This window comes from Chiloscyllium punctatum, chromosome 8 (assembly GCF_047496795.1).
Source record: "Chiloscyllium punctatum isolate Juve2018m chromosome 8, sChiPun1.3, whole genome shotgun sequence".
In the NCBI taxonomy this organism is placed as follows: domain Eukaryota; kingdom Metazoa; phylum Chordata; class Chondrichthyes; order Orectolobiformes; family Hemiscylliidae; genus Chiloscyllium; species Chiloscyllium punctatum.
Window position 1 is genome coordinate 54,060,527 of NC_092746.1, and position 24,152 is coordinate 54,084,678.

The 24,152-nt window shown below is 40.6% G+C and overlaps 1 protein-coding gene across 5 annotated transcripts in view; it reads right to left on the minus strand.

Annotated features, from left to right (window-relative positions):
* The window catches only part of LOC140480570 (tyrosine-protein phosphatase non-receptor type 3-like), a 220,608-nt gene that overhangs the window by 9,406 nt on the left and 187,050 nt on the right, over positions 1-24,152 (minus strand). For all 5 annotated transcript variants that reach the window (XM_072575577.1, XM_072575574.1, XM_072575576.1 and 2 more), the window contains one exon: positions 7,903-8,054. In XM_072575577.1, the coding sequence (XP_072431678.1) occupies positions 7,903-8,054 (152 nt within the window). The remainder of the gene's footprint in view (positions 1-7,902; positions 8,055-24,152) is intronic.

Below are 24,152 nucleotides of genomic sequence, written 5' to 3' on the forward strand. Positions count from 1 at the left end.
GATTGCAACTTCCCTTCCCACGTGGTTGACGATGCCCTCTAGCACATCTCCACTTCACGCACCATAGTCCTTGAACCCCACCTCTCCCAATGCAACAAGGACAGAACCCCCCTCCAAATCCTCATCGTCCACCCCACCAACCTCTGCATACTTTGCATCATCCTCCGCCACCTTCAAACAGACCCCAACAAAGATATATTTCCTTTCCGACCCCTATCAGCGTTCCGGAGAGACAATTCTCTCAGTGACTCCCTCGTCAAGTCCACACCCTTCATCAGCCCACACCTGGCACTTTTCCCTGTCACCACAGGACGTGCAAAACCTGCACCCACACCACTCCCCTCACAGCTGTCCAAAGCCCCAAGGATCCTTCCACATCCATCAGAAATTTACCTGTACCTCTACCAATGTCATCTACTGCATCAATTGCACCCGACGTGGTCTCCTCTACATCGGGGAGACAGGACGCCTTCTTGCGGATCGTTTCAGAGAACATCCCTGGGACACCCGCACCCACCAACCTCACTTCCCTATGGCCGAACACTTCAAAACCCGCTCCCACAGCATCAAGGTCATGCAGGTCCTGCGCCTCCTCCACCGCCAAACCGTTACCACCCAACGTCTGGAGGAGAAACATCTCATATTCCGCCATGGAACTCTGCAACCACACGGGATAAATGTGGATTTCAATAGTTTCCTCATTTCTCCTCCCCCCACATTATCCCAGTTCCAAGCCTCCTATTTGGCACTGCCCTCCTGACCTGTCCATCACTTCCCCCCCTCTGACCTATTACCTTCTCCCTCAGCTTCATCCATTTACTGTTTTCTCAGCTACCCACCCCACCCTCCTCCCAGTTATCTCTCAGCGCCAGCCTACAGGCCTCATTCCTGATGAAGGACTTATGCCCAAAACATTAATTCTCCTGCTCCTCGGATGCTGTCTGACCTGTTGTGCTTTCCCAGCAACACACTCTCGACTGTTAAAAATTACACCCCTGTATTCAATTGGATTTTTTAAGTACGAGCATTTGTACATTTGAAATTCAAAACCTCCTGTATATGGAAGTTTTCATGATTAGGCAGTGTGTCTACACAACACCAGGATTAAAAAAAAAAGTTTGAGCTACACTTGTAGTCGAAGGCTCTCAATTATGATTTTGAAATTATTTTATCTGTCAACTTTATCAATTAAATGATTATGGGTGGATCTTGACCAGATAGGCCATTGGGCCGAGGAGTAGCAGATGGAGTTCAATTTAGATAAATATGAGGGGCTGCATTTTAGAAAGGCAAATCAGAGCAGGACTCATACACTTAATCGTAAGGCCCTGGGGTAGTGTTGCTGAACAAAAAAAACCTTGGATAGTTCCCTGAAAGTGGAGTTGCAGGTATGTAGGATAGTGAAGGAGTTTGGTAGCTTGATGTTATTGGTCAGTGCATTGAGATTCAGAGCTAGCAGTCATGTTGAGGCTGTAGGGGACACTGGTGAGGCCACCTTTGGAATACTGCATGCAGTTCTAGTCTCCATGCTTGAAGAAGGATGTTGTGAAAGTTGAAAGGGTTCAGAAAAGATTTGCAAGGACGTTGGCAGGGTTGAAGGATTTGAGCCAAAGGAAGAGGCCGAATACACCGAGGCTATTTTCCACGGAGGGACAGAGAATGCAGGGTGACCTTATAGAGGCTTATAAAATCATAAAAGGCACGGATAGGGTGAATAGAGAAGGTCTTTTGCCTGGGGTGGAGGAATCCAAAACTAGAGGGCATAGGTTTAAGGTGAGAGGGAAAAGATTACAAAGGGACCCAAGGGGGATCTTTTTCACACAGAGGGTGGTTCGTGTACGAAATGAACTGCCAGAGGAAGTGGTGGAGGCTGGTACAATTAAAACATTTAAAAAGCATCTGTACGGCATATGAACAGGAAGGGTTTAGAGAGATGTGGGCCAAATGCTGGCAATTGGGACTTTGATTAATTTAGGATACTTGGTCAGAATGGATGAGTTTAACTGAAGGGTCTGTTTTGTGCTGTACATCTATGATGGGCAAAAAACAAATTTACTATGTTTGTTGGAATCAGTAAATTATCGTAATGTTCCAGATAGTATGGTTTTGTTATGTAGGCTTAATGGATCAACTGTCAAGATTAGAGTGGTTCTGGAAAAGCACATGAAAATCGATGTTTCGGGCAAAAGCCCTTCATCAGGAAGTTATTGAAGGGCTTTTGCTTGAAATATCGATTTTCCTGCTCCTCGGATGCTGCCTGACCTACTGTGCTTTTCCAGCACCATTCTAATCTTGACTCTAATCTCCAGCATCTGCAGTACCCACTTCCGTATTAATGGATCAAATGGCTTACTCTTGCCCACTAACTTTGTATGTGCCTCTTTGCCAGTATATTCTGGCTTGAAGATGCAAAGCAAGACAAAATCAATTCAGATGCAGTGTGAGCTGTCTGGCTTTCAATATCGTATTATTCCCATGTTTCTACAAATAACACAAGCATGGGATGGAAATTATAATGCAATTTAGTACAAAGAATAGAAATAAATGGCACACAGTCTTTTCAAATACCTTGGTAGCAACAAGGAAAACAAAAGAAAAATCTTTCGCAGTAGCCCAGTAATATGGTAATCTCAGCATAGTGCCTTTTAAACAATCAGTAGCTCTAAATTATAATAATGCTCTTTAAAATCAAGGTGGTGATTCTCAGAGTGTACTGCATGACAGTAAAAGGAACATTGCTGAACAGATGGAAGGTAAGAAAAAAATATGATGTAATTGTGGACTAAAATGTATTCTCACAGAATGGTGAATGCATTCTGTATAACTTTAGAATGCAACCTGACATTGTTATGCTCACTACCATGTAAGGATTTGCAGTAAAACTGGGAGAGCTGGAAAAATTGGTCCAATTCTCCAAATTTCCCAACATATTTCCTATGTATGTCCTGTTTCATTGGCATGGCAGATCCAGCAAGGCTAGGCAACACCTTGCTGGATGATGAGAAGAGAGTAGCCTTAGGAGCCCTCAACATTGATTCCGACCAATCAAGTCTCATGGCATCAAATCAAACATGGAAAACAGATACATTGCATTAATCACTGCCCTCCTTCAATGAATTTATATCTTTCAATGTTAACATCACTTGGAAGAAGCAGTGAAGGTAGCAATAGCATTGAATATACTCTGAGTGGGCAACTTCAATGACTATCAAGATGCTAAGTTATATGGCTGCTGACTGAGTTGGCAAAATCGTGAAGGGCATATTAACCAGACTGGCTCAAGGTGGTTAGCAGGAAAATCGACATTTTGGGCAGGAACCCTTTATCATTCCTGATGATGGGCTCATACACGAAACGTCGATTTTCCTGCTCATCTGATGCTGCCCGATTTGCTATGCTTTTCCAGCACCCACCCTAATCTGGACTCTAATCGCCAACATCTGCAGTCCTCACTTTTGCCAAGGTGGTGAGCAGACTAACAAGAGGGAAAATTTTTCTGGATCTCATCCTCACCAAGCTTCCTGTCACAATCCTGTACCTAAAGTGATTGGTATCCTTTATGCTAGGTATAACTCAAATGTATGCATGATAAATAGCAAAAGCAGTATATGTTAAGAGAGCTAAGTGATCCTACAATCAACAGATCAGATCATGCAAATAGTCTTACATTTCAACATACAAGAAATGGAGAACCCTCAGGCTTGGGATGATAACTGGAAGTAATAGTCACATCATAAATGTCAAACATTACCATCACCATCCAGATAGAAACTAACCATCTCCCAGTGACTTCAAAAAGTACCATCAGTAGAATATCATCCATGATCAACATCCTACAAGACAGGAACACATGCACGCCAATAGCAGAAAGATAATGCAATCGGACAAAGCAATCCCACACCAAAGGATCGGACCTAAGCACTGCAGTTTTGCCACATGCAGTGGGAATGTTGGTGGGCAGTTGAATAACTAACACGAAAAAAAGGCTCTGCAAATTTCCCCATTTTTGACAATGGAGTGGGCAACACATCAGTTCAAATGAAGCAAGGTGGCTCAATGGTTAGCACTACCGCCTCACAACACCCAGGTTTAAATTCTGCCTCGGGCGACTGTGTGCGTGGATGTTGCACATTCTCACTGTCTGCATGGGTTTCCTCCCACAATCCAAAGATGTGCAGATCAGGTGAATTGGCCATGCTAAATTGCCCATAGTGTTAACTGCATTAGTCAGGGGTAAATATAGGGTAGTGGAATGGGTCTGGGTGGGTTACTCTTCGGAGGGTCGGTGTGGACTTGTTGGGCCAAATAACCTGTTTCCATACTGTAGGGAATCTAAAAAAAGAGAAAAGGTTTTTACACAAAATGAAAGCTGATGTGATTAGGAATTTTCCTTAGGGGCTGCACAGAGGCTCAGTGGTTCGCACTGCAGCCTCACAGTACCAGAGACTTGGGTTCAATTCCAGCCTTGGGCGAGTGCCTGTGTGGAATTTGCATGTTCTCCCAGTGTCTGCGTGGGTTTCCTTTGGGTGTTCCAGTTTCCTCCCACAGTCCAAAGATGTGCAGGTTTGGTGAATGGCCAAGTTAAATTGCCCATAGTTTTAGGTGCATTAGCCAGAGGGAAATGGGTCTGGGTGGGTTATTCTTCGGAGGGTCGGTGGTGGACTTGTTGGGCCAAAGGTCTTGTCAAGACACTGTAGGGAATCTAATCTAACCTAATCTAACCATGTGCAACCGACTTTGAAATGCCATGTGAATGATCCATCTTCTTGTTGACCTGAAGTCCCCAGCATTGCAGATGCTTCTCCTCGGGTAATCTAATGCACCACATGATTAAAAAAAGGCTCTATGCACTGGAAATTGCAAAGCTTATGGGTCATGATTATGATAATGTTCCAGTAAGGAGTACCAAAGACTTGGGCTCCAGGTATTAAACCTCATGCTTGGCCAAGTTGTACTAATATAGCTACAATGCTGGCATCCAACCAGCAATGTGGGAATTTCACAGGTAGGTGCAGTGCACTAAAGGAGGAAAAATCCAACCCAGCCCATTACCACTGTATCAGTCTATTCTTGATCATAAGTAGGGTAGGTGTTGACGACAGCACGACATGCTCAGCAATGATATGCTCACTGATGTTCAGTTTGGATTCTGCCAGGGATACTCAGCACCTGACCTCAATTGATCCAAATAGGAGCAGCACGGTGGCTCAGTGGTTAGCACTGCTGCCTCACAGCACCAGGGACCCGGGTTCGATTCCCACCTCGGGCAATCATCTGTGTGGAGTTTGCACATTCTTCCCATGTTTGCGTGGGTTTCCTCCCACAATCCATGGTCAGGTGAATTGGCCATGCTAAATTGCCCATAGCATTAGGTACATTAGTCAGGGTGAATATAGGCTAGGGGAATAGGTCTGGGTGGGTTACTCTTCGGAGGGTTGGTGTGGACTTGTTGGGCTGAAGGACCTGCTTCGATACTGTAGAGAATCTAATCTAATCAAATATGGACAAAAGAGCTCAACTCTAGGAAGTTTATAATGACAGCTCTTCATATCATGCAGCATTCGAACGAACGCCTTAGCAAAATAACAGCTAATCGGAATTATTGGTGTGGGAAGGGTGTATTGTGGCTGCTGATGGTCCATTATTTTATCATTGCTAAAGTTCCTCAGAGTAGTTTCTTAAAACCAACCATCTCAGCTAATTGATCAATGATCCTCCTTTCAGCATAAGGTCATAAGTGGTGATGTCCACAGGTGACTGCACCAATATTCAGCACTCCGCAGACAAGAAAGCAACTTCATGCAGCAAGACCTGGACAGCAGTCAGGCTTGGGTTGAAAAGCAAGTTAAAATGTGTGCGACACAATGTTGGGCAATGACCATTTCCGACAGGAGAGAATCTAACCACGACCCTTTGACATTTAATGGTATTACCGCTGCTGAACCTCATACGATCAATCTCCTACAAGGTTATCATTGACCAGAAAGTGGACTACACTTGCCGCATAAATACCAATACTGTAAGAGCTGATCAGAAGCTAGGAATTCTGTGGCAAGTTGATTGTACAAAGCTACAGAACAGGAATTTGGGAGTCCTCGTCCATAAACCGTAGAAAGCTAGCACTCGAGTTCAGCAGGTAATCCAGGAGGTAAATTGAACATTGGTTTTTATTTCAAAGGGAATACAGTATAAAAGTAGGGAGGTTTTGCTAAAACTACATAATGCATTAATCAGATCACAGCTGGAATACCATAAATAGTTTTGGACACTTCATCCAAGGAAAAGTATACTGGCATTGGAGACAGTCCAGACAAGGCTCACAAGACTGATCCTGGATTTGGAGGGACAGGCTTATGAGGAGAGGCTGAGTAGGTTTGACCGGTGTTTATTGGAATTTAGCAACATTAAGGCAACCTTATTGAAGTATGCAAAATTCTAAGGGGACTTGATGAGGTAAATGTAGAAATGTTTTTTTCTCCTCTAGAGTCTAGTCCCAGAAGGCATAATTTCAGAGTAATGGGTCACACATTTATAACAGGGGTGAGGAAGAATTTCCTTTCTCAGAGGGTAGTGAATCTGTGGAAATCTTTACTGTAGAGGGCTATCGAGACTGGGTCATTAAATACATTCAAGGCTGACAGTGACAGATTTTTAAGCAACAGAATTAAGGGTTGTAGAAAAGAGGAACGAAAGTGGAATAGAGGGTTACCTGGTCTGCCATGATCTTAGTGAATGGCAGAACAGGCATAATGGACTAAATGGCCTACTTCTGCTCTGAAATCTTCTGGTTTCATGGAATAGTTCACCTAGCTTTCTCACCATCTATCAGGCACAAGTCAGAAATGTGATGAAATATTCCCCACTTGCTTGGATGGGTTCAGCTCCAACAACAAAGCAGTGCACTTCACTTGCAGTCTATTCACCAATGCCACCATTTACTCTCTCCACTACCTCATGGGCAATTAGGAATGGGAAATCAGTATTGGGATAGACAGCAACGTTTATATTCTATGAACTAATAAATGAAAAGAAAAACCATCATCCTGCTGGATGGGCAACTATCCATCACTTTCACGCTCTCCAGCAATGTGAGCAGTGTGTATTATCTGCAAAGTACATAACAGCAACTCGCTAAGGCTCCTTCAAAAGCACTTCCAAACCCGCAACTCTCAGCAGATGCATGGGAACATTATTACCTGCAAATTTCCCTCCAATTAACAGACCATTCTGAATTGGGAATACATCAGTCTTTCACTGCTCCGGAGATAAAATCCTGGAACTCCCACCTTTGCAGCACAACGGGTGAACTCCTGCCACACAGACTGCACAGTTGAGGAAGTGTGCAACATCACAACTGGGGGCAATTAGTCATGATTAATAATGCTGGCTGAGCCAGCAACATCGACATCCCACAAATGTATTTAAAAAAAACAAAATCAGATTGTGAGGTAAGTATGCAAGGGTCCAATATAATGCAATTTACAGTGAGGAAGCTTAATGGCCGCATTAGAAAAAATGTAAAATTTACCTACTGCATCACTTGAAATGACAAACCAAAATAATGGTATCTTTGCCAGTGAGATTCCAGATGCAACATTCACATTTTTGTAAAAGTACTTAAAAGTTACACCTCTATTAAACTTCAACTTTAAAATAGTGTTATAGTAGCTAACACAAATGGACCCAATTAAAAGGTTTATTTTGCTCAAAGCAATGCATGTTAATTTAGTCAGGAAACTATAACCTACTGCAGATGTCAAATTCTCGACCTGAGGATTTGTCTTCATTACTGAGACAATAAAGGGGCTGTCAAGTCTTCCTGTAGATCTACCTTACAGTTGCATCCAAACTCAGCAAGAGAGTATGCGTAATTGCTTTCCCTGCTGAAAAGAAAATAAGTACCTGCAATGAACAATAACTGGCTCATTGTCTCTTCCGATTCTTTTCTGTCTCACACAAGTCACAAAGTCAAAGAAATCCATTGGATCATCAGGAACACCGTGATCAGGCCATGCTACGTACTGAAGATGACTGACATCACGTTCTAGGCCCGTCTGCATCAACAGAAAAACACAAAGTTGAAATTGATGATATTCTGTCATCTTGTTCTTTATTAATATTTACTTCTGATTGTTGCCAATTCTGAGATTAAAGAAAAACAGAAAATGTTGGGACATGCAATTCATCTGTTAGTAACTAAAAAGAGAAACATAGGTTAACCTTTGGGCGGGACCTTTCACCAGAATTGATTAAAAAAGAAAAATCTATACAACTTATTTAGTTTAATGATCCATGGTTAAACATACACCCACATGTCAATACGGTATTTAGCAAAGCAGAATTATAAAAGGAATTGTTTTTGAAATTGCTTCTGGTGACATTGCTATTTTGGCAGAAAGAGAATGGTAGGCACCATGAAATTTTTCTGGTATCTCCTGCTTTACAGTGAAGAAATGAAGTTTCTTGGAATGATTACTTTTCTCTGGGGGAAAAAAATCTTAAGTAGAAAATTAGCCTGCTCCAAATTTCTGACTTGCTCAGGACAGAATTTATTCTCCCCCCATTTGGGAAACTTATCACCAAGATTAGGATCAGTAAGAACAGCAAAATAGAATGCTTACCAACAGTATTCACAAAATAGGAAAACAAATATTCAAATTAACAGAAAGCATTGAGGAACATTCGCATCACACAAATACCGGGCTATGACCATCACCAATATGAGACAATCTGACCACTATCCCTTGACATTCAATAGTGTTACCATCACTGAATCCCTCACTATCAACACCCTGGGGGTTATCATTGACGAGAAACTCAACTGGACTCACCACATAAACATAGTGGTTACAAAAGCAGGTTAGAGGTTAGGAATACTGCAGTGAGTAACTCACCTCCTTACTCCTCAAAACCCGTCCACCATCTACAAGGTACAAATCAGAGGTGTGATGGAATACTCCCCACTTGCCTGGATAAGAGCAGCTAGGAGAAAGTGAGGACTGCAGATGTTGGAGACCAGAGTTGAAAAGTGTGGTGCTGGAAAAGCACAGCAGGCCAGACAGCATCCAAGGAGCAGGAGAATTGACGTTTCGGGCATAAGCCCTTCCTGACAAAGCAGCCCGCTTGATTGGCACCACATCCATAAATATCCAGTCCCTCCACCACCAATGCTCAGTAGCAACAGTGTGTATTGTCTATCTTCAAGATGCACTGCAGAAATTCAAAGTTCGTCAGACAATTCAAACCCATGACTACTTCCACCTAGAAGGATAAGGGCAGCAGATTCATGGGAACACCACCACCTTCAAGTTCCCCTTGAAGCCACTCATCATCCTGACTTGGAAATATATCGCCGTTCCTTCACTGTCAGAGTCAAATCCTGGAATTTCCTCCCTAATGGCATTGTGGGTAAACCCACAGCAGGTGGACTGCAATGGTTCAAGGCAGCAGCTCACCACCACCTTGTCATGAACAATAAATACTGGCCAGCTAGTGACACCCACATCCCACAAATAAATAAACAAAAAAGATCTATTTTCAATTGTCAAAGTATTGCTTTCAGAAACAGAATGTAACATTAAAAGGTTGATGCAGTACAGAGAATTTGGATGAACAATAAATATCCTTAAAAGACCGTGCTGACCAATGCTGATAACTTAACATTTCAATAGTTTGGCAGAAAGGTAAAGGAGGCATCACAGATCTATTAAAAAAGGATGAGATAAGTACAGTAGTCAAACTTATCTAGGCTTGGAAGGCATAGGATCATTTTGGGTGGTGTTAAATCACAAGGAAAGGATTTATTGGTGGGAGTAGACCAAATGCCACTTGACAGTAGCTACATGTAGGGCAGGCATAAATCCAAAACTAATGGGAGCACATAAGAAAGGTACTGCAATGATCTTGCACAACCTTACTCTTCATTTAGAGGGGTTAAATCTATTGGCAAATGTAGGCTTGGAGGACAAGTTAATGGAGAGCATCCAATTCAGTTTCTTGGACTAATATGTTGTGGAACCAAACAAGGAATGAGATTATTTTAGATTGTTACTTAATGTTGTCTGATTACACATTACCCAATCTAATTTTAAAGATCCTCTCTCAGCAAGAGTGATCACAGCATGATTAAATTTGAAATTTAGTTCGAGGATGAGACATTTGAATTAGAAACTGGAGTCGCAAACTTAAATAAAGGCAGCTACAGGGATAAGAAGACAGTGCTAGCTGACCTGGCCTGGAAACTAGATGAATATGTAAAACAGATAAACCGTGACAGACATTTGATGAAATGTAACATAATTCTCAACAAAATAAAATCCATGAAGAAAGACAGACTCTAAAGTCTCTCTGCAACATCTACAGCTAACTAAGGTAAAGATACCATCAAATTTAAAGAAAAGCCAAATGTTGTTGCAAAATATTGTGCATGCTAAAATCTTTAGAAACCAAAGAATATGAGAGAGAACTAGTAAGGAATATGTTTAAAGAGAGAGTAAGTACTTCGATAAGAATATAAAAGTGAAGACAGTAGCTAAAGTACTGAATCTTCAGAGGATGAGAGTGGGGAACAAAAGTGGAACAAATATTTTGTACCTGTCTTCATAGTAGAAGACATTATAAACGAGCCAATAACGGTAGAAAATTAGGATGCAAAAAGTGAGGTAGGAATTTAAAATAATCTTTGTCACTAGAGGAAAGGGTACTGTAAGGTTCTAATGTTAAAGGTTGACAAGTTTCTTCAACCTGATTGTCTGCATCCTAGGGTCTTGAATGATGAAGCTGCAGGTAGTGGATGCATTGGGTGTAATCTTCCAAACTTCCTTATATTCAGTAAAGACCCCAGCAGCTTGCAAAATCACAAGCAATATAGATCTATTAAAGGAAAGATGGACACAAAGTAGGAAACCGTGTCTAATTGGCCTAGCATGAGTCATTGAAAAAAATTCTGGAATTCATTACTGAGCAAATAATGGAAGGGCATATAGAAAATCATAATACAATCAAGAAGAGTCAATATGGAAGTGAAATCACATTGCACAAGGTTCATAAGAGTTCTTTGAGCATGAAATGGTCAGGGTGGATAGAAGGAACCAGTAAATGTAGTGCATTTGGATTTTCAAAAGGTATTCAATAAGGTGCCATTTAAATATTACTACACAAAATAGGAGCTTGGCGTAAAAGATTAAAGTGAATAAAGGATGGGAAAACTGAAACTAGCTGGTGCTGGAGGAATCAATACTTGCAAGCAAGTTGTAAGAAAGACATTAAGAACCTACAAAGAAATAAAACTAGAATAAGTGAGTGGACAAATAAATAGCAGAGGAGTGTAATGCAGGAAAATGAGGTTATCCAGTTTGGCAGAAAGAACAGAAGCTGAATAAAGAATTAAACATAGCCTCTCGAGATTCAATAGAATTATCATCACTGAATTTCCCCATTCACAATCTGCAGTTTATTACTGACCAGAAATGGAACTGGACCAACCATATAAATACTTTGGCTGCAACAGCTGGTCAGAGTTACAGAAGTCTATGGTGAGTAAACCACTTCTTTGTCTTGCCAAAGCGATCTATAAGGCACAAATTCACAGTGTGACAGAATATTCTCAATGTTCCTGAATAAGTGTTGGTTTAACAACACTCAAAGTTTGACAGAATCTACGACAAAGTAGTCTATTTGATTAGCTCCACAACTACTACCTTCAACATTCACTTGATTCATCACTGACACACATGGTAACAGCGTGTACCTTTACAAGCTGCACTGCAGTAACTCACTAAAGCTCTTTTGACAACACGTTGCAAACCCGCAACTTCGATCAACTCGAAGGAAATGGCAGCAGTCACATGGGAATAGCACCACCTGCAAGTTCTCCTCTATGCCACAGACGGTCCTGACCGAAAACTATGGCACTGACCACTGCGTCAAATCCTGGAACTCCTTTCTTCAGGGCACTGTGGATTTCCCTCCACAAAGGAGAGTACAGTGCACTGGAATAGGCACATAAGACTGTGTTGACACAAGATGCCTACTGAAACTAAAAACCTTTTGCCTCTACGTGGTCCATATCCTTCTATTCCTTGTCTATTCATAGATCCGTCAAGGGGCCTCTTAAGTGATGTTAATGTATCTGCCTCCTATGGCATTGCATTCTAAGCACTTTGCACCTTCTGTAAAAACTTGCCACTTACATCTCCTCTAAACTGATCTACTTTTACCTTAAACCTATGCCCCTGAGTAACTGACATTACACCCTGTGAAGATGATTCCGACCATCCATTCCATCCTTGCCTCTCAATTTTATAAACTTCTATCAAGATGCCCCTCATCTTTTGACATTCAGGAGGAGGCCATGCTCTCCCAGTTTGAACCTTATTAACGACAGACAAAAGTCCAGGTACTGATTATACAACCTTATCTACTGGTCACTAAACATGGGTCTCTCACTTCCATTCTTCATTCATAGGAGAGCATATCTACAAAAAGTAAGTACCTTATCCCTCTTCAGGCACAACTCAGTGAGTACCTAGTTGCTGAGCAGCCAAGCCTATGGCTGCAATCCCCTTTTCAGTCGTGGTGACTGAGCTGACTTCTCTCAGGATCCTCCTTGGTGCTTCTTACCGGCTCTCTGCTTCACCCCAAGGATTGTAGCAATTCAAGAAGGTAGCTTAACCACTAGGTTCTTCAGGGAAATTAGGAATGGGTAATAAATACTGACTAAACCAACACACTTGTATCCCACAAATTAACAAAAAAAAAGAAATGTTGAAAATTACAGAATATTTTGCAGAGGGACCCAAGTGCTAGTGCAACACTGATGGAAACAAATAGTTTGGAAGGTAAATGGAATGCTGATCTTTATTGCAAGGCAGGTGTGGCATTATAACTAGAGAAGTCTTGTTACAATTATACAGCACAGCAGTGAGACCACATTCAGAGCAGCATGTGCATTTTGGATCTCCTGACAAAATGCAGGATGTACTTGCATTGGAGAGGGTTCAAAGAAGACTTGCTGTGTTGATTCCTGGGATGCAGCATTGACTTATGAGATAGGCAGTCATGTAGCCTTTTCCTACCCCTTTTACTTGTGTTTTTATGTTCTTATATAATTAATTATTAGAAATTAAAGAAAAGATTCTCATGCACCAATCCTTTCTTTCCCTAATCCTTCTAGAATAAAATAAATTGCTTAGATTATTCTACATTTCTGCAAGAAAAAATGCTGACAGCGATTTTTACATTACAAGTGGTTAAAAATGCTGTCAAACAATTTTATAATTACACATAGAAACTACATTTATATCAACAGAATTTAAACCTGAGCTAGTGCATCAGAAAGTAAGAATACTTGACTATAAAGTTTTGATGTAATTATACTGTAGGCTGCAGTAAACTAAACTTATTGCTAGCATAACATAACAGGGTTACTTTCACAACAATGTTCACACATTATTTTCAATTGATGGATTTTCTGTCCTGCAACTGCCTGATTTTGTCTAATAAGGGTGCAAAACTATATAGAATACCACCTCTCAGATTCTCCTTTCCAGACGGTCTACACTGAATATATCTAGTTTTCATCCTTCTGACACTTGATACAGGGGAGCAGTCAAAGTGTTTGCCTGCACCGTCTCTCTTGCTTCTTAGCTTTGAAAACTGAATATAGCAATCATGGCAAAATTGGAACAGAACATTACTAAGGTTCATTTCTGCCTTCAAAGACCTATACTTTATCCTTTTGGCACTTTAACTCAACATTTCACGAGTCTCGTTGGTTGTCACAAAGTCATACAACATAGAGTTAAATTCTTTGGTCCAACTAATCCATGCCAACCAAGTTTCCCAAAATAAACTAGTTCCTCTTGCCTGCATTTGGCCCATAACCCTCTCAAACTTGCCTATTCATGTACTAATCTAAATGTCTTATAAATATTGTAATTTTAGCTGCATCCACCACTTCCTTTGGCAGTTCATTCCCCATACTAACCATCCTGTGTGAAAAAGTTTCCCCACCGGTCCCGTTTAAATCTTTGTCCTCTGATTTTAAACATATGCTCCCTCGTTTTCAACTCCTCCACCTGAGGGAAAAGATCTTTGCGATTCACCTTATCTATGTCCCTCATGATTTTATAAACCTCTATAAACCTCAACTTGAAAAAAGTCCCAGCCTGTCTTTCTAACTCAAACCCACCAGCCCTAGCAAAATCCTGGTAAATTTTTTCTGAACACTCTCAATTTAATAATATGTTTCCTATAGTAGGGTGACCAAAACTGTGCATGGTACTCCACAAGAGGCCTGACCTGTACAGGTCCTGTACAACTGCAACATGATGTCCCAACTCCTACACTCAATGGTCTGACCAACGAAGGAATGTGTGCGAACTGCCTTCTTACCCACCCTGTGACACAAATTTCAAAGAATTATGTACCTGACCCCCTTGCTGTCTGTTCTACAACACTACCCTGGGCCTTACCATTAACTGCATAACTCCTGCCCGTGTTTGTTTTAGCAAAATACAAATTAAACTCCATCTGCCACTCCAATTGATCAGGATTCTTTACTGTTGATTGTACCACCAATTTTGGTGTCATCTGCAAACGTACCAACCACGCCTCCTAAATTCTCATCCAAATCGTTTATATAAAGTGTCAAACAAAGCAGAGCCAGCACTGATTCCTAGAGAACATCAATGGTCACAGGCTTGCAGTCCTCTAACACCACCCTCCATTTCCTGCCATTAAGCCAATTTTGTATTCAATTGCCAAGGTCTCCCTGAATCCCACATGATCTAACTTAGAGTTAGTCTACCATGCAATACCTTGTCAAATACTTTACTGAAGTCCATGTAGATGACTATTGCTCTGCCCTCAATCTTTTTGATTATGTCAAAAAATTGTATTAGTATTAGTCATGCACAATTTTGAGTTTTCCAAAATTCCTAGGTTTCTTTCAGTTTCATCCTCAGTTATATTTAATACCTTACAAAGACTCTGCATGATTTCTATTCTTCCTTTTCAGAAGTTTGAATGTGCTTTCTCTCTTGTTGGAACCCTCACTGATTTTATTATTATTTTTATTATGTTATTGATTTTGGTTTGGAGCTGTGAACCAAGAGCCGTTAGTTGATAATGACTTGTGGATTTTGAAGCAGTTTGTGATAAGAGGAAAAGAACACATCAAACAAGCTTTGTTTACTTCAAGAACTAAGGTGACCCTAGCCCATGGCTCCAAGAAAATAGCCAAGGAGTCCACACCTACATTTGTGAAACAACACATCAGGAAAGCTGTTTAAGTCATCTGGCCAGTCTTTTATTTATTCCTTAATTGTATTTATTCCTTAATTCTCTGTGTGTGAACAGGGCCTGAAAACGAAAGTTTCATGTTTAAAACAAATATTAATTAGATTACTGTGATGCTTAATTTTCTTTCTGCTCAAATTAATGTATTGACTAAGTAGCGAGTCTTTTGATGAAGGTACAAAACTGGTATCTGGAACTTAATTGTTCAAAAAGTCTGGGATTGTTTATTCAAAACTCTGCCATTGGAGTGAATATCGTGGATCTTCGACTGTTCAATTTTACTGTATTGCAAATTCAGAGTTAAAAAGGCTGATTTGGTCTGTATCGTAATACTCTGCACTAACTTTTACTTAATTATTCTGTCTATTCACACACATTTTCCCTCCCAGTTTTGTATCGTCTACAAATCTGACCACCTTGTCTTAAATTTCTGGTTCCAGGTCATTTATGCAAGTCAAAAACTGAAGTCGACACAACACAAGCTCTGAGGCACTAAGTACTTTCATCTTGTTCCACATAATTCTGATAACTCTTTTCTTATGCGCTTGCAGGCTCAGCTGGTACTTCCCAAGAAGCAAAGGGCAAAATCTTGTCAACTTATTCCTTGCCTGAATGGCAGACTATTTCAGCCAGGAACCCAACTACTTACATTGTATATTGTGCCACTGTCCATTTCTGGAGCAAACTAGTTACCATTCTGCCTTTCGATTCTCCAATCAGGGAGCATAAGTATACTGAAATAAGCAATGAAGAATCTCTACTTTATTGGAACCCTGCAGGACTCCCAATGTCAGTAGAGATTACACTTTATAAACAATGTAAAGGAATACATAACTGTTTTACCAGTGAAAAACTTGGAAAGACTGTTCCCTACAGATGATGAATGATCGAGTGAGGGCAAAAGAATTCATTTCCTTCAAGATGACAGGAGACCAACAACCTCATAAAGCAGAAATGGCTATCAGCCAGAGCACGGTCAGTAGTGAAAATGTGGCGCTTGTGTAGGAAAAGGTTTAGTTACCTTAGCAGCAATAAGCAATATTTCCCCTCAGCTGTGTTGCTATGTAGATCAAAGCCAGCCTCTTAAGTTTTTTGCCCAGGAGGTACTTCTCTCTGTTTAGTTAATCATGAAGCTACATTTCACTGGTAGAGAGAAAATATAAAAATAGGAAAAGAAATTCCGAGCCAGCAATCGCCCAGAACTCAATTCTCTATAACACTGTTTTATTTACAGCAGAACCGTCTCGGTATAGTTTGGGCTTAGCAGTCACCAACATACCCCTAGAGCTCTACTAAACACTTCAGATGGCAAACAGTCACATCCACCTTGAAGGATGAAGAACAGTGATCACTTTCCATACTTCCAACTGTCTGCCTTTTTTTTCCCATTACAGGAAAGACTTCAGGGAGAGGTAGATACTTGGGGCTAGAACTGCACCCATATAAGAGAAAGTCCGAAAGGTAAGTAGGATAGCAAAAGTTTAGGCAGTTGGTAATGAGAGGAGAGGGAGTCACCCAGGGAAACGATGACAGCATTAGATATCATATTATCATTGAGCATTTAATTGTCACTCATGTCAAAACAAGATGTGGGGCAGAATTTGCACAAGGATCATGATTGTGAGGCTTTCAAAACCACTAACACACTTCTCAATGAAAGGTGCTTGAATAAGGCCTGAGTAATGATGTGCTACCGCAAAGCAGGCTGCTCCTTCTTCTCCTAGGATGTCAATAAACAATGCACTCAGGAAGACATCTTCAGCTCTCCCTAAAATCCAAAGTACAAAAGTATAAGTTCTCAATCTCCACTTCCCTCTGACGCAAGTTCCAGTCCCCTCAACAGTGCCGTGTTGTGCAGAGAACAGAGGTCTATTACAATCCTGAAGATCCATTCTGGAGCAAATTGATGAATGCCCCCTGATCAGTCAAAGCAGCAGAGCTCAATCTGACCTTTTTGTTGTGCCAAATCCTATGCCTCTACAACATAATCTTCACTACAGGTAGCACTGAGGTCTTCAAAACATCTTCCAAGTTGGCCAGAAGTCAATTGTTGAAGGTACCTGTTGGAAAACCTATAGAACTTGAGGCACTTGAAATATGAAAGTGTCATGGCAGCACAGACTTTTATTATTCTGTCTCTGTGGTCACATAACAGTTTCACATTAAGGAGATCCCTTTCTAATTTACAAATACATTTGGCTGCGCTTTTGGTGACTTCATTGCCATTAGATTCTTAGGGGGCTTGAAAGGGTAAATGTAGAGAGGTTTTATTCCCCTTGTGGAAGATTTTAGGATCACAGGACATAACCTCAGGAAAAAGGATCACCTTTTTAAAGGCAGAGTTGAAGAGGATTTTTCCTCTGAGGGTGGCGATTATTTTCTTCTTTATTAATTCATGGGATCTAGGTGTTGTTGGCTGTGAGAGCACTTATTACCCATCTGTAGGTGCCCTTGAGAGGGTGGTGGTGAGCTGCCTTCTTTAATTATTGCAATCCATTTGTTGTGGGTCCACCATAAAATGCCATTAGGGAGGAAGTTCCAGGATTTTGACCCAGTGACAATAAAGGAATGGGGATGTATTTCCAAGTCAGGATGGTATGTGACTTGGCAGGAATGTGCACTGGTATGTTCCAATGTACCTGCTGCCTTGTCCTGCTAGATGGTAGTGGTCATCGGTTTGAAAGATCCTATAGAATTCATTACATCAGAGGGCTATCTAGGCTGAGCTTTCAATACAGATTTAAATCAGTAAGGGAATCAAGAGTTCTGAGGCAATGTTAGGAAAGTGGAGTTGAGGATTATCAAATCAACTAAGATCTCATAGCCTAGGTTTAAGTCTGCTATTCATAGTAATAGTGACCATGATAGCTATCATAAATAGTTGTAAAAACTCATCCGGTTCACAAATATACTTCAAGGAGAGAAATCTGCCATCCTTACCTTGTCTAGCCTACTTGCAAGTAGAGACCCATAGCAACATGGTTGACTTTTAACTGCCTTCTGAAATGTCTTTCAAGACTTACTTTTAAGGATGGGTGAACAAATCCTGGCCTTAGCAGTGGCATCCACATCTCAAAAGGATTTCCTTTGTTAGTCAAATTTTCTACTCTAATTTTTAATCACTTTCCCTTGACTTCAGAGTGAATTTATTTTTCCATTCAGTCCAGAAGTTCAACATTAGTCCTAACTTGGCAATATAGCTGCTTAAAAAATTAACTCCTCAGTAAAGACTGATTTACTTGGAATGGGATGATTTCAATTAGTTAGTTTACTTGTAAAATTGACATTTTATATTGTGAAAGGGAAGTTTACATGAATTGGATACAAATATTTATTTTATTTAGCAATTGACAGTCATAGAGTCCGAGAGATGTAAAGCACAGCAACAGACCCTTCAGTCCAACTATTCTAATAAATCTAGCCCCATTTGCCAGCATTTGGCCCATATCCCTTTAAATCCTACCTATTCATATACCCAATCCAGATGCATGTTATTGTACCAGCGTCCACCACTAACTCTGGTAGCCTATTCTAGATATGCACCATCCTATGTGTGAAAAAGTTGCCCCTTAGGTCCCTTTAAATCTTTCCCCTCTAACCTTAAACGTATGCCCTCTAGTTTTGGACTCCCCTAATCTTGGGAAAAAGACCTTGGCTATTTACCCTATCCATGCCCCTCATGAATTTATAAACCTCTATAAAGGTCACCCCTTAACCTATGATGCTCCAGGGAAAATAGTCACAGCCTATTCAGCTTCTCCCCATAGCTCAAATCCTTCAACTCTGCCAACATCTTTGTAAATCTTTTCTGAACCCTTTCAAGTTTCACAACATCCTTTTTTAGGCAGGGAGACCAGAATTGTATACAGTATTCCAAAAGTGGTCTTGCCAATGCCCTGTACAGCCACAACATGACCTCAGAAAGCCTATGCTCAATGTACTGACCAATAAAAGCTAGCATACCAAACACCTTCTCCACTATCCTGTCTACCTGCAACTCCCCTTTCAAAGAACTACGAACCTGTACTCCAAGGTCTCTTTGTTCAGCAACACGCCCCAGGACCTTACCACTAAATGTCTAAATCCTGCCCTGATCTCTCTTTCCAAAAGGTATGACCTCATGTTTATCTAAACTAAATTCCACCTGCCACTCCTCAGTCCATTGGCCCATCTGATTAAGGTCCCCCTGTATTCTGAGGTAACCTTATTCGCTATCCACTACACCTCCAATTTTGGTGTCATCTGTAAACTTACTAACCATACTTCCTATGTTCATATCCAAATCATTTTATTACTGACGAAAAGCAGTGGACCCAGCACAGATCCTTGAGGCATATTGCTGGTCAGAGTCTGAAAAGCAACTCTTCACCACCACCCTCTGCCTTCTACCTTTGAGCTAGATTTGTAACAAATTGATAGTTCTCCCTGCATTCCATGTAATCTAACCTTGCTAAGCAGACTATCATGCGGAACCTTGTCGAACACCTTATTGAAGTCCATATAGATCATGAACACCACTCTGCCCTCACCAATCCTCTTTGTTATTTCTTCAAAAAAAAACTCAAGTTAATGACTCAATATTTCCCATGCACAAAGCCATATTGACAATCCCTAATCAGTCCTTGCCTTTCCAAATACATATAAATCCTGTACTTCAGGATTCCCTCCAGCAACTTACCCACCACCGATATCAGACTCACCAGTCTGTAGTTCCCTGGGTTTTCTTTTCCATCTTTCTTAAATAGTGGCACCACGTTAGCGTACCTCCAGTCTTCCAAGACCTCACCTGTGGCTATCGATGATAAAAATATCTCACCAAGGGGCCCAATAATCACTTTCCTAGCTTCCCACAGACATCTAGGGGTCCTGGGGATTTACCCACCTTCATGCGTTTTAAACTGTCCAGCACCACCTCCTCTGTAATATGGAGATTTTAAGATGTTGTTATTTATTTCCCCACATTCTGTATCTTCCATATCCTTCTCCATAGTAAACACTGATGCAAATATCATTTAATATCTCCCCCATCTTCCGCGATTCCACACATAGGCAGCCATGCTGATCTTTAAGGGGCCCTATTCTCTCCCTAGTTACCCTTTTGTCCTTAACATATTTGTAGAATCCCTTTAGAGTCTCCTTAATCCTATTTGCCAAAGCTAATTTCAGGTGGTTGTACATTATATGTTAATGGACAATGCATTGGTACAATATAGCAGTAAGGCAACAATCACCAAATGGTACCCAATTTTTAAAAAAATGAATTAAATAAATTATTACAGCATCTTTGACACAAAATCTCAAACTGCCTCTTAATGGCATCAACAAGTCAATTGTCAGACATTCGAATGTACAACTTTGCTCAAAAACAGTGGGAACGAATAAAGTAGACCCTTCAACAAAAAAGTACAATTATTAGAAAATTCTGTTCATATCTAAATTTCATGAATTTAAATCATCTAAAGTGTTTTTCTGTGAAATTTCATAAATAGCAGCTTCATTATGACTTTGTAGCAAAGGTGAGTTTAAAATCAAATATCATTTTGCAACATTCTGCAAAGATGTGCTTATGATTAGAGAACCTCATATATGCCAATTTCCTAATGACTCATGCTGCTTAAGTTTTGCACGTAACTACCTAATATTCATGGCTGATTTCCAGTTAAAGAAACAACAGTCTTTCATGTTTTATGATTTTGTTCTCCATAAAAACTAAATGACAGGATATTTTTAGCTGGCGTCACTATCATTATTCATGTAAGATGACATATTGACAGCAATGCAGATTAATTATAAATTACACCACATGATTTTATAAATTAACATTAACTGTCACATAGCAGAAGTTATTTATGATCTTTGAAAACATATGTGCACTCTGATATATTACAGAAAGGATAGCACCAACAGCCTCTTTGTAGCTTATTGCTCTGAAGTTGTATGGTACGAAGAAATTCCAATTACACTTCACTATTTCAAATCCAAATTCTCCTTTCAGCATTGCAATCATATATCCTTTTTACCACAGAATCTCAATGATTTACTTTCCATTTTCTCAGTACTGAAATTCAGCACCGACTTACTGTGAAGCAGCAAGAGAACTAAAATACATGAAGGAGTATTTAAAGATACAAGACATAGCTAAAGCTAATAAACAAAGAGTTGATCCAGTATGAATGGCGATCGTGACTGGGAGACTGACTGCACCTCAGTTGTAAATCTTTCTCATCTTTGATTTTTAAATTTTCTCTTATTGCCTTTTACAATGGAAGCAATGGAGTGAACAATTTCAATGCCACATTATGGCATGCATACTTGCAGCATTTCTTTTGTACAGGAGATTATTTAGTATTTTTACTTGTTTACAATACATTACAAATGCTTCCATGAGCTGGAGTTTTTGGGGACATTACTGTTCTTCCCACCTAACTAAAATGGCAGGGGGAACCCACCTCTAATCCTTGTGGTTGTTCCTAACCAGTGTTAGGAACAGCCATTAAAGAAACTAATGCTATCTTGGGAGGAAGCGCTACCTTATAAAGTTACAGCCAATTGGATGTTGGGCAGCTTTGTCATCCCAACAATACCAGTCACAATCAGTGGCCACAGACAGAAGATTTCATTTATGAGGAGAGGTTCTGAAAGTTATGACTGCTCTCCAAGGAACAGAAGAGGTTAAAAGTTAATCCAATAAACATTTTAAATAATGAAAGACTTCGATAAATTAGGTAAGTGAAAAAACTATTCCCTCTAGTGATCGGATTAATAACTAGAGGTCATAGATTTAAATATGTTAGGAAATAATCAAGTGGAGAGATAAAGAGAATATTTTCTCTCCACTCAGAGGATTCTTACAAGAAATAATGTTCCATTGGGAAGCTGGTTCCATAAATAGTTCTTAATAAAGCTACATAAGGAAGGAGAAAATACAGGGATTTGGACAAACGAAAGGGGTGGAGACTAAATGCAAGTGCTCTGTGAATGAGCACGCACAGATATAACAGGGTTAATGCCCTTTACGTCAAAAGATCAGCGATTCTACTTTTTCTGGAATATAAACTTAATTATATTTAATCTTCATTTAATTTTAAGTAACAAATTGAGTTCAATCTTTGTAAATCTGTCCCTCAATTAATGTTTTGCAGCTGTGCGCAAATTTCAAAATATCCTTTGCCTGTTCCCACATGCCCTCTCTTTTACTTTCTAAAGTACCTGGAACCATGCTGCTTCAGAATTCATTCCTGTCTTAGCCCAAACATGGACAAAAAACATGAATTTCAGAGGGTAAGTCAAAATGACTGCCTAGAAGAGCATCAGGGGAGGGGTGCAGGGAACCTCATACCAGATGATAATACATAGCACAAAGGAACATTGTTCTGTTTTCATTTACGAAGTCTCATCTCAGCCTGAGGACAGTATTCTCAGCCCAAACACCCTTCACTGCCTTAACAGGAGCTTCTCTCCAATATAAAGTCAGAAATGGAAACGTTTGTTGATTGCATAGTGTTTAGTTCTAGAGATCACAGAATCCCGACAGTGTGGAAGCAAGCCATTCGGCCCATCAAGTCCATGCTGACCTACTGAAGATCATCCTACCAAAACCTACCCTTATTCCTGTAACCTTGCATTTCTACATGCTGGAACACTATGATCAATTTAGCATGGCCAGTCCACATAACTGGCGCATGTTTGGATTGTGGGAAGACACTGGGAGAATGTGCAAACTCCACACAGACCTTTGCCTGAGGGTGGAATCAAACCTGGATTCCTGGCACTGTGAGGCAGCAGAGCTATCCACTGAGCCACCACATTTCCCCTATTCTATTTGAAATTTCTCAAATAATGGAACAGTTTATGGCTGCCTGCAGCAAGACAATGTTCAGCCTTTAGCTGATAGGTGACAAGAAACATATGCACACATATAAGCCCTGGAAACTAGCCATCTCCAAGATGACATGTTTAACCACTTTCCACTGACACGACAGTCATTGCTGAATTCTGTACCATCAAGAGAACATCAAGACATCAACCATATAAATACTATGACTGAAAAAAAGAACAGCCTGAAGATCCCGAGAACTCAACTCACACCCCTGAAGTGTTTCTATCATCTACAAGACACTTGTTAACATTGTGTTGGAAAAGTCTCTACTTTGCCTAGGTGAGCACAGCTCCAGCAACAATCAAACAGCCCTCTGCAACTCAGACCAAAGCAACTTGCCAAGACTACTTCAACAGTACATTACTCATGATTTTCAAACCTAGAAGTACTAGACTAATAGATACATGACAACAAAACTCCTGCAGGTTTGGACAGCGAAGAGGGTTACCTCAGAGTACAACAGGACCTTGACCAGATGGGCCAATGGGCTGAGAAGTGGCAAATGGAGTTTAATTCAGATAAATGCGAGGTGCTGCATTTTGGGAAAGCAAATCAAAGCAGGACTTGTACACTTAATGGTAAGGTCTTAGGGAGTGTTGCTGAACAAAGAGACCTTGGAGTGCAGGTTCATAGCTCCTTGAAAGTGGAGTCGCAGGTAGATAGGGTAATGAAGAAAGCGTTTGGTATGCTTTCCTTTACTGGTCAGAGTATTGAGTACAGGAGTTGGGAGGTCATGTTGCGGCTGTACAGGACATTGGTTAGGTCACTGTTGGAATACTGTGTGCAATTCTGGTCTCCTTCCTATTGGAAAAGATGTTGTGAAACTTGAAAGGGCTCAGAAAAGATTTACAAGGATGTTGTCAGGGTTGGAGGATTTGAGCTACAGGGAGAGGCAGAACAGGCTGGGGTTGTTTTCCCTGGAGCATCAGAGGCGGAGGAGTGACCTTGTAGAGGTTTACAAAATTATGAGGGG